Source organism: Podarcis melisellensis (assembly GCF_964234715.1).
Source record: "Podarcis melisellensis genome assembly, chromosome: 2".
NCBI classification, from domain to species: domain Eukaryota; kingdom Metazoa; phylum Chordata; class Lepidosauria; order Squamata; family Lacertidae; genus Podarcis; species Podarcis melisellensis.
This window is the reverse complement of record NC_138529.1, coordinates 21070397-21085941: the sequence shown is the minus strand read 5'-3', so window position 1 is coordinate 21085941 and position 15545 is coordinate 21070397. Positions and strand designations below refer to the sequence as shown.

General features: G+C 45.4%; 1 protein-coding gene across 7 annotated transcripts in view; it reads right to left on the bottom strand.

The window, feature by feature from the left end:
• Positions 1–15545, bottom strand: part of IKZF4 (IKAROS family zinc finger 4) — a 63081-nt gene that overhangs the window by 16804 nt on the left and 30732 nt on the right. For all 7 annotated transcript variants that reach the window (XM_081898717.1, XM_081898715.1, XM_081898712.1 and 4 more), the window contains 3 exons: positions 9595–9699; positions 3723–3983; positions 2525–2692 (listed from right to left, as the gene is read on the bottom strand). In XM_081898717.1, the coding sequence (XP_081754843.1) occupies positions 2525–2692; positions 3723–3983; positions 9595–9699 (534 nt within the window). The remainder of the gene's footprint in view (positions 1–2524; positions 2693–3722; positions 3984–9594; positions 9700–15545) is intronic.

Below are 15545 nucleotides of genomic sequence, written 5' to 3'. Positions count from 1 at the left end.
TTATTTGTGGGGCATAGGAATTCGTTCATTCCCCCCCCCAAAAAAAAATAGTCCAGCCCCCCACAAGGTCTGAGGGACAGTGGACTGGCCCCCTGCTTAAAAAGTTTGCTGACCCCTGGTCTAAATGATCCAGCAATCTCTTTCCCATAATGGCCAACCAGATGCCTATGGAAAAAATTGCAAGCAGGACTAAACTGTAGTAACAGAGGAATACTACTCTGATACGGAAGGAAATATAACCCCTGTCATGACTAGTAGCCACTGATAGTCTTATTCTCCTTTTAAATCCAGCCAAGCTGGCAGCCATCACTACTTTCATAGAATTGTAGAGTTGGAAGGGACCGTGAGGGTGATCTAGTCCAACCCCCTGCAATGAAGGAAACTTTTTGCCCAGTGTGGGGCTCAAACCCACGACCCTGAGATCTCATACGCTACCAACTGAGCAATCTCCTCATTTGCTTCCCTACCCAGTGTCTTTTTTCTAAGCTAGAAAGTCCCAAACAGTGTAACCTTTTTCTTATAAAGGAGTTGCTCCAGTGCCTTGATCATTTTGGTTGCTTTTAAATTTAATTTCTCATTTTTAAAAATATCCCTTTTGAGGAGTGGTGTCCAGAATTACATGCCCAGCATTCCAGGTGTGGCTGAACCATAGATTTGCATAAATATGCTATGACAAAATACGCAAAGTTTTATTTTAAATGTAATTCCTTTCCTAATGAAGTAGATTCTAAGTTTAAGAATTTTGTTTAGATATTCATTCCCCGCCCCCTTTTATGTAAGTCAGAACTTTGAGAACTTATACAGATCTTCAGCTGAACTTTAATTGCTGCAATTGAGGTTTTATTCAGGTGCAACATGAGGTCATGTTAATCCATAGGATTAAGGACAGAGTAGGCTCAATCTAAGAGATTACTAGGACCAACAGGTAAAGCTTGATAAAACTGCCATTAAGATAATGCAGAGTCAACAATACGAAGATTTCCAGGGTCAGTTAGAGAAGAACCTGAATGACGGGAATGTTTCTAAAAACAAGAGAATGGTGTGAAGACAGTTCCACCTTCAGAGTTGAAGGAAGGGTGGGATACAGATGTAACAAGTAAATAACATCTGTTAGAGAGAAAGAAATCATGAATGGGTGGATCCAGATTAGAAGGCAGGCACTGGAGGTGATGGAACGGAATGGTTGGATGGCTGTGGGTTGCCAGGGGCTGGACTGAGGTGGAATGGTGGGGGCTGCCCCCACCTTCTCCTGAACCTTCCCGAGAACAGGAGGACAGTATAGATTTAGAACAGTGGTTTGCAGAAGGACATTGTTCAGAGGCTGCAGAGTGGAAAAGCTGGGAAATGTTGGGAGAGGAACAGCAGGAAGAAGCAGCACTGGGGGCACGACAGCTGACAGACTCAGTGTCTTTGGAAAGCGTTCCTGAGCCCCCCTCTCCCAGGACTAGGATGGTATTGAGAGTAGTAGAACAGAAAGCTCACAGGCAGAAAACTCAAATTAGCCGGCACAGGGATGACGTAGAATAGGAGAGATGGAAGGGGTTGGAATTTACTCGGAGCAACGCCATTATTTAATAGAGACTGCATTCCTTCGTCTCTCTCTGTGAATACTGAATAAATTACTTGGTAAGAACTATTCCTTTTTATCTGCTTTTTGGCTGCCACCGGGGGAGGGGTCGGATTCCCTGAAGCTTGACATGGGTGGTCACTGTGGTCTACCTCCCTTTAAGAAGAGGCGACTCCAACAAGCAGAGGTTTGGGCCGAGGGCAAAGAGCAAGAGATAGTTCTACCAACCCACCAAGGCCTACCTTGCTATAACTATTTATTTTTTCTCTAAGAAATCTATATACTGTATTTTTCGCTCTATAAGACGCACTTTTCCTCTCCTAAAAAGTAAGGGTAAATGTGTGTGCGTCTTATGGAGCCAATGCAGGCTACGCGGCTATCCCAGAAGCCAGAACAGTGAGAGGGAGCGCTGTGCCACGCTCCCTCTTGCTGTTCTAGCTTCTGGCTTAGCCGCGCAAAACCTTCACAGGGCACGGGGAGCCTTCATCCCGCTGCCCTGCGGAGGCTTCGTGCAACTATCCCTGGCTTTTGCGGGAGCTGGGGGAAGGGACAGAGCATGCCGCATGCTCTGTCCTTCCCCCACCTCCCGCAAAAGCCAGGGATAGCCGTGCTCCCTTTAAAGAACCGTACGGAGCGCGTGTGCGGCTCCTGGGGGCTTCTCCCTCCTTGGGGAAAAGCCTGCGAGCGCCGCACACACGCTCCGCGCGGCTCGTGAAAGGGAGCGCTGAGCAGAGCCTGGGATGCATACAGGCTCTGCTCAGCGCTCCCTTTAAAGAATCTTTTTTTTCTTGCATTCCCCCTCCAAAAACTAGGTGCGTCTTATGGTCAGGTGCGTCTTATGGAGTGGAAAATATGGTGCTGCTTAATTATATACATTTCTAAACATAAAACAATGGGACAATAAAGAAAAGAAAATACCCATAAAACTGAACTAGAGCAGAAGTGCCTCGGACCCACCTGAGTGTGTTCGGAGGTGCCCCGTGAGTGCGTCTCTCCTCCGACAGGCATAGTTACAGAAGGGACATTTGAAGGGCTTCTCGCCCGAGTGCAGCTTGATGTGGCGCAGGAGGTTGCCCTTTTGGGTGAAGGAGGCACCGCACTGATTGCAATGGAACGGCCTCTCACCTAGGAAGAAGAAGAAGAGCGCATTGGGATGAGTATCCAGAAAGGTTAGCCTCGATCCTTGCTTTCACTGATGAACCATGACCCCCAGGTCAAACATGCTGATAAACTGAGATTAAAGGAAGCAAACAGACTCGGGGTTGTATTCAATGTAGTGTTAAATGGTGCAGGTGGCGCTGTGGCCTAAACCATGGAGCCTCTTGGGCTTGCCGATCAGAAGGTTGGCGGTTGAAATCCCCGTGATGGGGTGAGCTCCCGTTGCCCGGTCCCAGCTCCTGCCAACCTAGCAGTTCAAAAGCACACCAGTGCAAGTAGAGAAATAGGTACCACTGTGGCGGGAAGGTAAACAGCATTTCTATGCGCTCTGGTTTCCATCACAGTGTCCCGTTGCGCCAGAAGTGGTTTAGTCATGCTGGCCACATGACCCGGAAAGCTGTCTGTGGGCAAACGCTGGCTCCCTCGGCCTGAAAGTGAGATGAGCACCACAACCCCATATTCATCTTTGACTGGGCTTAACTGTCCAGGGGTCCTTTACTTTTTTTTAACCTAAGTGGACAGTTCCATTGGGGCAAGGATTTCTCATTGTGCAGCAGAACTATCTCCCCCTCTGCTCCCCCCTACCACTTCCTAAATCCATTCTGGGGAATCCTCCAACTCTCTGGAAGAGGAGAGGGAGGAAGTCCCATTCTGCTAGTGCCAATCCTTGTGCTAGCACAATTATTTCATTTAACACTGTCCCCCTAAGTCCTCCATGGAGCTGTTCAGGAGCAAGCATGAGTGCTTCCAGCTCATGCATCTTGCAGAAAACCATGGTTTAGCATGACATGTGGATGTGTGAAGTACTCTGAATGCACCTGGATTGATCTAACACCCAGTCTTGTAAGGAAAGAGCTATAAAGCAGTTCAGAGCCTTATTAGGCTAAAGATCCTGAGAGTGACACATAGAACTTTTAGACCATTGAGTCTAACGCACTATACAAGTGCAAAGCTCATGCATCAGCCCTTACGGTTACCAGCAGCCATGCCTGCTCACCGGTGTGGCTGCGCTTGTGCACCATCAGTACGTTCGGGCCAATGCACACCATCCCACAGATATCACATTTCAGCTTGCCATTGGGTAGCCGGATGCCGCCAGGGGAATGTGGCTCCTGCCCTGTCCCGTCACAGTAGCCGAGTGGCTCAGAGAGAGAATCCTCCACAATCACGCTGTCCTCTTTTTCAATGAGCCGGTCGTCATGCGACAGCAGCCGGCTTGATTCTTCATCACTGTACATTTCCACCTTGATAGAATTTGCTATGGAGGGAAAACATGTAAAAAAAAACAATGAAAAAAACAAAGCACGTACAGGTTTGTGACAAGTATTTGTAAACAGTTAACTTTTTTAAAAAAAAGTTGTTACGGTCCAGGAGAGTGAAAAGAGACTTCTAAAAAATTATCATCAATAATTATTAATAGATCCTACTAGCATCTAAGGCCAGGTGCTTGGGGAGCATGATAGAAATTTCTAAAATTATGTATGATGTGTGTGTGGGGGGGGGAATTTCTCCTTCTTTCCCACTATTTTAGATCACCCCTTGACACTGATCGGGAGCAAATTCAGCACAAACCAATGGAGTATTTATTCAGAAAGTGCATCATCAACTTATGGGATTCAGTTTTACAAGAGAGCCAGTGTGGTGTAACGGTTAGAGTGTGGAACTAGGACCTGGGAGAGCTGGGTTCGAATTCCCGCTCGGCCATGAAGCTCACTGAAGCTCACTGGGTGACCTTGGACCAGTCACTATCTCTTACCCTAATCCACCTCACAGAGGTGTTGTCAGGATGAAATGGGGAAGAGGAGAACCATGTGCACCACCCTGAGCTTCTTGGACGAGAAATGTGACATATAAACGTAATAAATAATATAAATAAGCCATTAGTTTAGAAGGAACTTTAAAAAGGGATTAGACAAATTCATGGAGGCCGGGGCTATAAATGAGCATTAATCACATCAGCTAAGTGAACTACTATGATTACTTTTTAAACTGCCAGTTGGTGTGGGGCAACAGTAGGGTTCTACTTATGTTCTAGAGCAGGCATCCCCAGACTCAGTGCTCCAGATGTTTTGGGACTACAATTCCCATCATCCCTGACCACTGGTCCTGTTAGCTAGGGATGATGGGAGTTGTAGTCCCAAAACATCTGGAGGGCTGACTTTGGGGGTGCCTGTTCTAGAGTATCAAAAGGTGTAAAAATCAAATACAATCCCCAGTGCTCCAAATAATGTAGGGCTCAGCACATGGGGGGGGGGGGGAGCAGGCCTCTCCTCCACTAGATCCCCGGCCAGGTAGAAAGGACGTTTCACTCTGACAATACAGGCAGGAAAACAGTCTGAAGAGCAGCCTTCTAAGGCATTTTTCTGCCAGCACCCTGCAAGAATGTTGTGGCATCTTTTCTATAGACAGAAGGTCAAGAGTCCTAAACCCAGGGTCTGGTTTCTAAAACGTTCAGTTAAGAATGCACAAGAAACCGGGATGCTATGACATTAGCAAGAAGAGCTCTTTGCTAGGGGAACACACAGCCGGCCTGTAAATCCAACCACATCAGCTGGTGTAACAATGGATGCTCGTCCCATTTCAAGGTGCAAAAATGGGCAATCAAATATTTAAAATCTGGCCCTTCCCAAGCCAGAGACGGGGGAAGCTCGCAACTTGGAAAGCAGGGAGCATCTAGCGCAGGGCTTCCCCCTGAAGCAGCTAATGGAATGTAAAGCTTGAAAAACGAGGACTTCCTGTTTCGACCGACGGACACATGGAGCAGCCTCCGCCGCAGAAGGAATGCTGTTTGCGAGGCCTTGCTGTATAAACACTCCTGAACCTTTGGTCCATGGCCAGGTTACATCATTCCAAGGAGTGTACTGAAAAGAAGGACTCTCGTATGCGAATCTCCTCCCAACTCCTAAGTCCCACTGCGTTCTCTTCCAAGCAGCATTCCGCTGCAATGGGAAAACAGGAGGAAGCTGCCTTATACCAACTCAGTCCATTGGTCCATGTAGCTCAGTATTGTCCACCATAACTTGCACACGCTTGCTGCACATGCATCAGGACCACCTATTAATACAGCGGAAGGTGGAGAGCCTAAAAATGAAAAGGGAAGCTGAACCCTTGTTCTGTTTTTTGCTTCAGGTAATTTTCTCCCAATCCAGCTTGAGACTAGGCTGGGAGCAAAGTGCCCATAACAGCAAAGCATAGGCAGATAAAGGGAGGGAGAAGGTTCAGTTCTCTCACCTGTGTATCCTTCTTTTCTTAAAATTAAAAAGCCCAGCACCACCTGCTTCGTATATAAACACAGCAGGCACGTGAACAAAGGTGCTCCAATCATATTTGGTTTGCCTTCCACAAAGGATAGCACTTTTAGCTATGCTCATGTGTTTTGGGATAAGGAAACAATATGAACCAGCCTTCCCCAACCTGGTGCCCTTCAGATGTTTTGGACTCCAACCCGCATCAATCCTAATCGGCATATCCCCACAGCATGATGGAAGCTGAAGTCCAAAACATACGGAGGGCGCTAGGTTGGGGAAGGCTAGACAGCTGATATAATCCCTTCAGACTCTCCATGAAATGTCACCTAGATTTTTTTCACACGCAGGGCAGAATAAAGATAATAGTTTGAGTTTCCTCACCTGAAGCTTTATTTTATTTTTTATTTTTTCCTAAGTAACTCTTTAATAAGGCACACACAATTACCATTCTTTAAATAATATTAGTGATTGTTATCCTAATATAAAATGGGCGGTGGGGGGGGGAGAGAGAATGGAATGCCCTGCTTGGCAGAATGGTTGACAGGGGGAGGGCCTTGAACACAAGCACGTTTGTCAGAAGGATGCACTACAACATTTAGTTGCAAGTACCATTTTGTCATGTTCTGGGCAAGTACCATTTGAAATTTGCTCCAGCAAAGGCTGGAAGCAGACTGAGGCTTTTTAAGCCTGTCTCCCACTGGGCTCCATCCCCCTCACCTGAAGCTTTCTAAGTTTATATATTGTAACATCATGAATGGAAATCGTTAATTATACAGCTGTTGACTAAGGAATTATTATTATTATAACTGACATTAATTACAATTATGGAACACAGTGATGTAAGATCGGAAATGCACCCAAACCATCATGGGGGGAGCCGATTTTAACGAAAATGTATTAATTGGAAGTTGACTGGCACTTTGAGAATTGAATAATTTGGGAATTAATAGCCAAATTATAACAATAACAATTAATTCCCAAATTATTCAATTCTCAAAGTGCCAGTCAACTTCCAATTAATACATTAATACATGGAAGTACAGTGGTACCTCGGGATGCAAACAGGATCCGTTCCGGAGCCCCATTCGCATCCTGAATAGAACGTAAGACGCGTCTGCACGTGCGCGGGTCGCATTTTGCCGCTTCCGCGCATGTGCGTGATGTCATTTCGAGCGTCTGCGCATGCGGCGAAACCCAGAAGTAACATGCTCTGTTACTTCTGGGTTGCCGCAGAGCGCAACCTGAAAGCGCTCAGCCTGAAGCACATTCAACCCGAGGTATGACTGTATATTGGAAAACTAATAAAAAAAATGTTAAAAAAGAAAAGAAATGGCAGTTACCATGTTCATTCTTAAAGAGTGTTTGATTTGTGGCATTCCACAGAGTGTTGGGATAGTTAAGAATGTAGGTCATTGCCCGCATCTCTGCTTTTTCCTCCCTTATCTAGTTGCCACCTATTCATGCTACACAAACTGAAGGTAGCAACTCGAAGGCCTTGCACACACAGCTATGGCTGGCAGCCATGGCAAGAGGCTAGTGCAGAGAATTTACCTGTTCTCCTAGAATATCTCGGCATTAATTACATTAATAGAAGCCAGCTTACTTAAGTTAGGCATACACTCCTGTTTATACATCTTGGAGATCCAGCTGCAAGCCGACACCTCTGTGCGCAAATATGAAGTGAAAACCTGCTTGCTGTGGCAGGAGCTGCTTGGGTATATTGATGCTGGTTGAACTTTGATGTTTTTTCGCTCCCCTGGGGATGAGTGTTTCTTTTTCTCTCTCCCCCACAGCAAACGGAGGGCTGGCTTTTGTTCTGCAACTTTCCTTACAGAAGGAAGGCAGAGTCTGGTTGGGTTGGCAAAACAGGTTATGTAATATTTCTGCTCCACTGGGGCATGAGCTTGCTGGCTGAACCAGCTGTGAAATCAAGACCGATCAGAAGCAACGGTATCAGGCAGCGTCTCCCTTTTAAAGGGAAAGATACTCATTTCCTATTTGTTCAAACCATACGCTGGGTTCTCCTCCTGTTACACTGAACAAGTGTGATCATGCTTTTCCAGGGGATCAACTAAATTTTAACGCAGTGGAGGTGTTAACATGGACATTTGAACGTTTCTTTCTAAATGACTAAAACTGGATTTAATTGTTGGTTTGTATAAGCCAACTGTAATCGGTTTTATAAACCAACTGGACTGTAATATAAACCACCCATGATTTCAGATAAAGAATTAAGAGGATGTTATAGCTATCTATGGGGACGCAGGTGGCGCTGTGGGTTAAAGCCTCAGCGCCTAGGACTTGCCGATCGAAAGGTCGGCGGTTCGAATCCCTGCGGCGGGGTGCGCTCCCGCTGCTCGGTCCCAGCGCCTGCCAACCTAGCAGTTTGAAAGCACCTCCGGGTGCAAGTAGATAAATAGGGACCGCTTACCAGCGGGAAGGTAAACGGCGTTTCCGTGTGCGGCTCTGGCTCGCCAGAGCAGCGATGTCACGCTGGCCACGTGACCCGGAAGTGTCTCCGGACAGCGCTGGCCCCTGGCCTCTTAAGTGAGATGGGCGCACAACCCCAGAGTCTGTCAAGACTGGCCCGTACGGGCAGGGGTACCTTTACCTTTACCTTTATAGCTATCTAACGGGACGCGAGTGGCGCTGTGGTCTAAACCACAGAGCCTAGGACTTGCTGATCAGAAGGTCAGCGGTTCAAATCCCCACAATGGGGTGAGCTCCCATTGCTTGGTCCCTGCTCCTGCCAACCTAGCAGTTTGAAAGCACGTCAAAGTGCAAGTAGATAAAGAGGTACTGCTCTGGCGGGAAGGTAAACGGCATTTCCGTGCGCTGCTCTGGTTCGCCAGAAGCGGCTTAGTCATGCTGGCCACATGACCCGGATGCCCTTGGCCAATAAAGCGAGATGAGCGCCGCAACCCCAGAGTCGGTCACAACTGGACCTAATGGTCAGGGGTCCCTCTACCTTTACCATATAGCTGTCTAACACAAAGTGGTATTATCAGGTGAGAGACAATAGTCAGAAGTCAAGTCTGAGAACGCTAATCTTTCCCATACATTAACTCTGCAACATGGTGGTCATACTTTTCAGCAAAATTCTCAAAAAAAGAAAAAAAAGAAAAGCCCAGTTGATAATTTCAGCAGGAAATGCTGGTGGTTGCAGAATATGCCAAATTAGAATGCATCAATGCAAACAAATCTTTTTCCAACACCATCTGAATATAGAGTCCTCTCCCGCATCTCCAACTCTTTGCTCACATGATCTAGCACCACTGGTGCTTTCCCAGCAACCACAATTTCCAGTCATTCACTCACTATGAGAGGAAATGCCTTCTTTGTCGATAAATGTGTCAGGAACCAAACAGTGACTTTTAAATCTCTCAGACTAAAAATCTGAGCAGGAGAGAATACTAGGCAGAAAGTTCAGATAATCCAAGGCTGCTGTATAAAAGCCGCCTCTTTTCCAGGGCCTCATCCAAAAGGTAAATTCTTCGCTGATGTGATTATCTTTGTGCAGACCTTTTTGAAGGATTTCAAAGGTGGTCTCTGCCTTGATCACAGCTTGGGTCCAACACCACTTGGACATAAACTACAGGAATCAGAAAATGACATACTTACCACTAAGGGAGCGGCTTGGGGAGGAATGTTGGCTGTTTGGTGTGCTCACAGTAGGGCCCACAATCGTGGAGGTGAACTCCTTTTCCAAAGAGGAATCTCCACTACCTTTGGGGAACAAAAAGAAGCAGAGAGCACAGGTAAGCCTCGTTTCAAGAAACCAATAAATATTTTTCCTGTGCTTAGGACTGAAGATGGGCACAGAGGAAAGGAAACTCTCCTGATGAGTTTGAGTAAAGTCTAGATTTTGCAGCCTACAAAATCTGAATGAAAAAAATTCCATTGGTGCTCTGACTGAATGAAAACCTAGCAGGAGGAATCCCAACAAATCCCAACCATGTATATAATAAGTGCCCTGTTCTTGCACCGTATAGTTTATGATGATCAGATGATTATCAGTGTAGACCCAGATAGAGTGAACATCCGACCAGCATTTCAGAAGAGAGATGTCAGATACTGATAGAACCAGTTCTATTACATACATAAAGCAGCCTTCTTGTATTTATAAGACTGAATTCATAAATGTTTTCAGAATGATGATACTGGTTTAACATGTATAACATGCATTGTCAAAATAAGCCTGCAGCCTCTAAGCTACCCAAATGCTTGTAACCAATATATGCAGCAGCACTTGGGAATCATCAAAGAAGTGCAAATATCTCATTACATGGCTATTACAGGATAAAGGGATCCCCATTTAAAATTTGAATCACCTGAAATAAAAGCCAGGATATACGTAGCTTTGTCGTTGTACAAATAATACGCAATATGAATACAGAAATGTGTCATACAGAAGAGTTTCAACATGAAGTCTCATGGAATAGCATATATATATATATATATATATATATATATATATATATATATATGCAGGTTTTGGTGTCCTCGGGTGTCTTCCCGTGTAAAAGTTGGGGTGTCTAGGCGACGTTTCGACGAGGTCTCACTCGTCATCTTCAGGCTGGTGCTTTCGGCTTCTTGTTACTGGAACAGAGCAGGATCTCAGTGTTTGAGTTCCTATAAATACTGTTGAGGGGGTGTGGTGTATAGCCTCCAATGTTCTGGGCAGAGAGGAAGTTCCCAGGCTAGTGTGCCTTTTCTTCTTTTGTTCCTTAATTACTTGAGGGATATCCTGAGTGATTTCTTGAGTGATATCCTGAGTACCACTTAGGTGGGTCATTAGGTGTGGATTAGTTGCTAAAGTCTTTGTGTCTTGACCTCTTGAACTTTGTGAAGAGTTTTTCTGAGAAGATGGCTGTACTGCACTTAGTTGTGCTCTGGCTTGGCTTCGTGTATAGGGGCGAGCTGTGGTTTTGTGGCTTGTGTCAGCCAGATCTGTGTAGGGATTGCAGGGGGGTGCAGCATCCGGAGGTGCCACCATGGTTTGGCTACTGGATGGTGTCTGTAATTTATCTGTGGAGAGGGTCTGGGTTTGGGTCTGGTGTGGTTGATTGGTGATGGCGTTCTGTGTGCCTCTGGATCTGGTGTCAGTTTTTGTGGGGAGGGCTAGAATAATCATGGAAGCCATCGAGATAGAGAAACACCCTCACAACATGAACAAGCGTGACGACACATCCCGCTTGCCAGACATCTGGAAATTAGCCCTCCCCACAAAAACTGACACCAGATCCAGAGGCACACAGAACGCCATCACCAATCAACCACACCAGACCCAAACCCAGACCCTCTCCACAGATAAATTACAGACACCATCTAGTAGCCAAACCATGGTGGCACCTCCGGATGCTGCACCCCCCTGCAATCCCTACACAGATCTGGCTGACACAAGCCACAAAACCACAGCTCGCCCCTATACACGAAGCCAAGCCAGAGCACAACTAAGTGCAGTACAGCCATCTTCTCAGAAAAACTCTTCACAAAGTTCAAGAGGTCAAGACACAAAGACTTTAGCAACTAATCCACACCTAATGACCCACCTAAGTGGTACTCAGGATATCACTCAAGAAATCACTCAGGATATCCCTCAAGTAAGTAAGGAACAAAAGAAGAAAAGGCACACTAGCCTGGGAACTTCCTCTCTGCCCAGAACATTGGAGGCTATACACCACACCCCCTCAACAGTATTTATAGGAACTCAAACACTGAGATCCTGCTCTGTTCCAGTAACAAGAAGCCGAAAGCACCAGCCTGAAGATGACGAGTGAGACCTCGTCGAAACGTCGCCTAGACACCCCAACTTTTACACGGGAAGACACCCGAGGACACCAAAACCTGCATTCCTGTACCCGTGAAAATCTACGAAAGCATATATATATATATATATATATATATGAATGATTGCGGAATCCAGGCTCAAGATAACAATACTACAGTGAACTGATTTCAAATACATTCTTCATGTATGGATTCCTGTGTTGTTTGCTGTTGCCTCCAAGAGGAAGAAAGCATGCACCAAAAGCACTTGCTTAGTTCGTTCTCTTTATCTATTTATGGGAAAGAACATGAATCAGTTGCATATAAAGATCTTATTAACGGTTTATTAGCTACAGTGTACAGAAGTCATGCAACACTAGGGAGTTCGCAGAATCTTGCATTTTACTTTTTTTTAAGAGTCTGACAGCTTGCCCTTTTTAGAGAAGCTAGCCCAACTAAATTATCCAAATGTGTACTCTTGTTGTTTTTTAGTGTGCACTTTCCATTTCTTCCATTAATAAGAACCCATCCTCCCTAAGCCCACCTCATTTATTGTTTTGGAAAGGGTGTGGGTTGTATTCAACAACAGTCATGCTCTAAGTAGGACCAATGGAATTTATGGACATGGCTAATTTTGGTATATTCATTTCAACAAGTCTTCTCTGAGAAGAACTTCATTGGATTCAACCCATTCTTACTTAAGAGAGGAATGCAACTAAGTTTTACTCAGAGTAGACCAACTGCAATTAATGGGCTTAACTTAGTCATGTTTATTAATTTCAGTAGGTCAATTGCTTGATCTGACACAACAATCTCCTTAGTGCCATGTTATATTCCACACATTATCCCATTTAAAAAAAAAAAATTGTACACTGTATACTGAAAACACAACCTATCGATAAACAAAACTACTTGTTTAGTGACTTAACATGACTATGGAGAGACAGAATCACTCAACAAGATACATCAGTGCATTTTACACACACATATTAAATATTTGCACTGGTGTATCTGCCTGCAGCTCCACCAATTTAAAGGAGTTAAGTGTGCTTAATCTAAAGACTCAGTTTAAGATGGGGCATGATCATCTTTATGTTTTATAACGAAGCCAAATGAAGGCAAGGGACGATGTTGCTCCTTTTGGATACAACATTCCTGGCTTGCTATAGGATTGCAGCCTACCTCCTTTTGCATGCATTGGGGGGGGGGGGACCCTCTTAAATAAACTTTGTTCATTTAAACTAAATAAACCAGGATAACTAACTACGCCAAAGCTAACATAAAATGGGAGACCCAATGTTTGTCGCTGACTTGCTAAGGAATCTCCAGCCTGTCAGTGTGTCATTAGGCCCAGTGTAGGTCCCAATTTAGCCCACAAAGCCATTTTCTCCAAACCACATCAACCTTCCTCCATACTTGATAACTTATGTGGGGGAGAGAAGGGAATGGTTCCAAAGGAATAATCTCGAAACCACTGGGGGCTTCAAGGGAACTCTGGACTGTTCTTTTCCAAGCAGGGCTTGCTGTTCTGGTGGAGTCCCATATTGTCTATTAGCAGCTAATTAAAGCAAGCCCTTTTGAAGCTGTCCCAGGAGGTCATAATGATGCCAGGAGGTTGACAGGTAGGCAGAGCTGCCCACCTGTCAAAGTTGGCCCACAGGTGTGTATGCGGGAAGGATTTAGCTTGCCAGCCACGTTCAGTTCCCCACCCCTGTGCTAAACTGCAGTTTAGCAATCCAGGATAATTACAACTTAACCAGTGCATTGTAGAAAGCTGCAGGGAAGCAGAGCAGAAACCATGGAATGCTAATTGACGGTAGCTTGGTAAACTGCATTTATCACTGTTTCTCGCTGAAGGTTTTTGAAGAGACTGGAAGGAATGTCTTGGGCTTAAATCTCACCGATGTGACAAAATCTGTCTCAGTTCTACTATTTCAGAATGCAGGTGGGGGCTCACAGGAGTCCACGCTCCTCCATACGAGAAAATCCCTGCGCACGGGAAAGAAGCGTTACAGCTGTCAAGACAGGAGGTTACTAGAGTACGCAGAAGTGTGGCCAGGCTGAACAGCAGCAGCTGACAAACCAGGCAAAGCTGGAAATTGGCACTCCTTGCCACTTGATGCCACTGGGGCCTTGTGTAGCAATGATGGCCATTGAATGTCTGCTATCTCCCTTCCACGCTGCAACTTAAGACCGTGGGTTGTATCCAATGTAGCGTGAAGTTAAAGAAACTTAGCAATGAACTTGTTCCATTAGTGAGTTATCTTGCGCAAGAGGTTCCAAAAAACGAACAGCTTGTATTTTTAAGTGCAATTTGTACACCTGTGCTAGTGCAAGCTCTTGCGCAATCGTTACATCGGCGGACCTGCTACGTGGGTTTACCCATAATATGCAACACAAACCTAGACAGCATCTTAAAAAGCAGAGACATCACCGTGCCAACAAAGGTCCGTATAGTAAAAGCTATGGTTCTCCCAGTAGTGATATATGGAAGTGAGAGCTGGACCATAAAGAAGGCTGATCGCCAAAGAATTGATGCTTTTGAATTATGGTGCTGGAGGAGACTCTTGAGAGTCCCATGGACTGCAAGCAAATCAAACATCTCCATTCTTAAGGAAATCAGCCCTGAGTGCTCACTGGAAGGACAGATCCTGAAGCTGAGGCTCCAATACTTTGGCCACCTCATGAGAAGAGAAGACTCCCTGGAAAAGACCCTGATGTTGGGAAAGATGGAGGGCACAAGGAGAAGGGGACGACAGAGGATGAGATGGTTGGACAGTGTTCTCGAAGCAACCAGCATGAGTTTGACCAAACTGCGGGAGGCAGTGGAAGACAGGAGTGCCTGGCGTGCTCTGGTCCATGGTGTCACGAAGAGTCGGACACGACTAAACGACTAAACAACAGCAACAAATGCAACACTGGAAAACAGACCTCTGCTTTCACAAGGAAACTTGCACGAGCGGACTAACAGCTCTGGATACAACCCTTTGACTTAAAATACAGACTCAAGCCATTACTTAAACATCAGCCAAGCTCTTCCCTCTAGCCTGGTGAAGGGTTCTGTGGAACCTGAAAGTTTGCTCAGTACAAAGGTATTGTCTCCTAATGTCGGCTTTTTTTTCTTACGGGTCAACATGAGTACTTTTGCTTTTCTATTTATTCAGATGAAAATAAGAACAACTTCCCTGTTGTTCATTGGCACTGCATTTAGAGAAGCAGGATCAGTACAGGCCATAGCTATCAACTTACAGATTTGAAAATAAGGGACCAACAGCCTCGAAAATAAGGGATCAGCAGCCAAAATAAGGGATCAACAATTACTTTGATGAAATACATATTTTGTTGCATGGACCTATTAGGTCCATAAATTACCATATAGCATATATTCAACACAAAAAACATCAACAATTTGTTGTTGACAAAGGACAGCTGGACCTAGAAAGAGCCCCATTACCTTCAGTAGCTTATTTAAGGGACATCATCAATAAGGGACAGCAGTGGGACATGGCGCTGGGATAAGGGACTGTCCCGCCAAATAAGGGACGCTTGACAGCTATGGTACAGGCAGCATAATGACTGCAATGAAAATACTGTAGCAATGCCAGTCCCCTGAACGTCTTTTCTGCAAGGCACTGTCCCCTCACCCCAATTCCTGTCTAGTGCCCCTGTTGTTTGGAAGCACTCTTATTTACTTAGGAAAAAGGCAAGTTCTAAAAGACAGGAAGCAAGTCTGGAGACATTCTCATCAGAGAGGCTTTAGTACAGAGACAGGTGATTTTCTCCAGAGTTTGAATGCTAGCTGC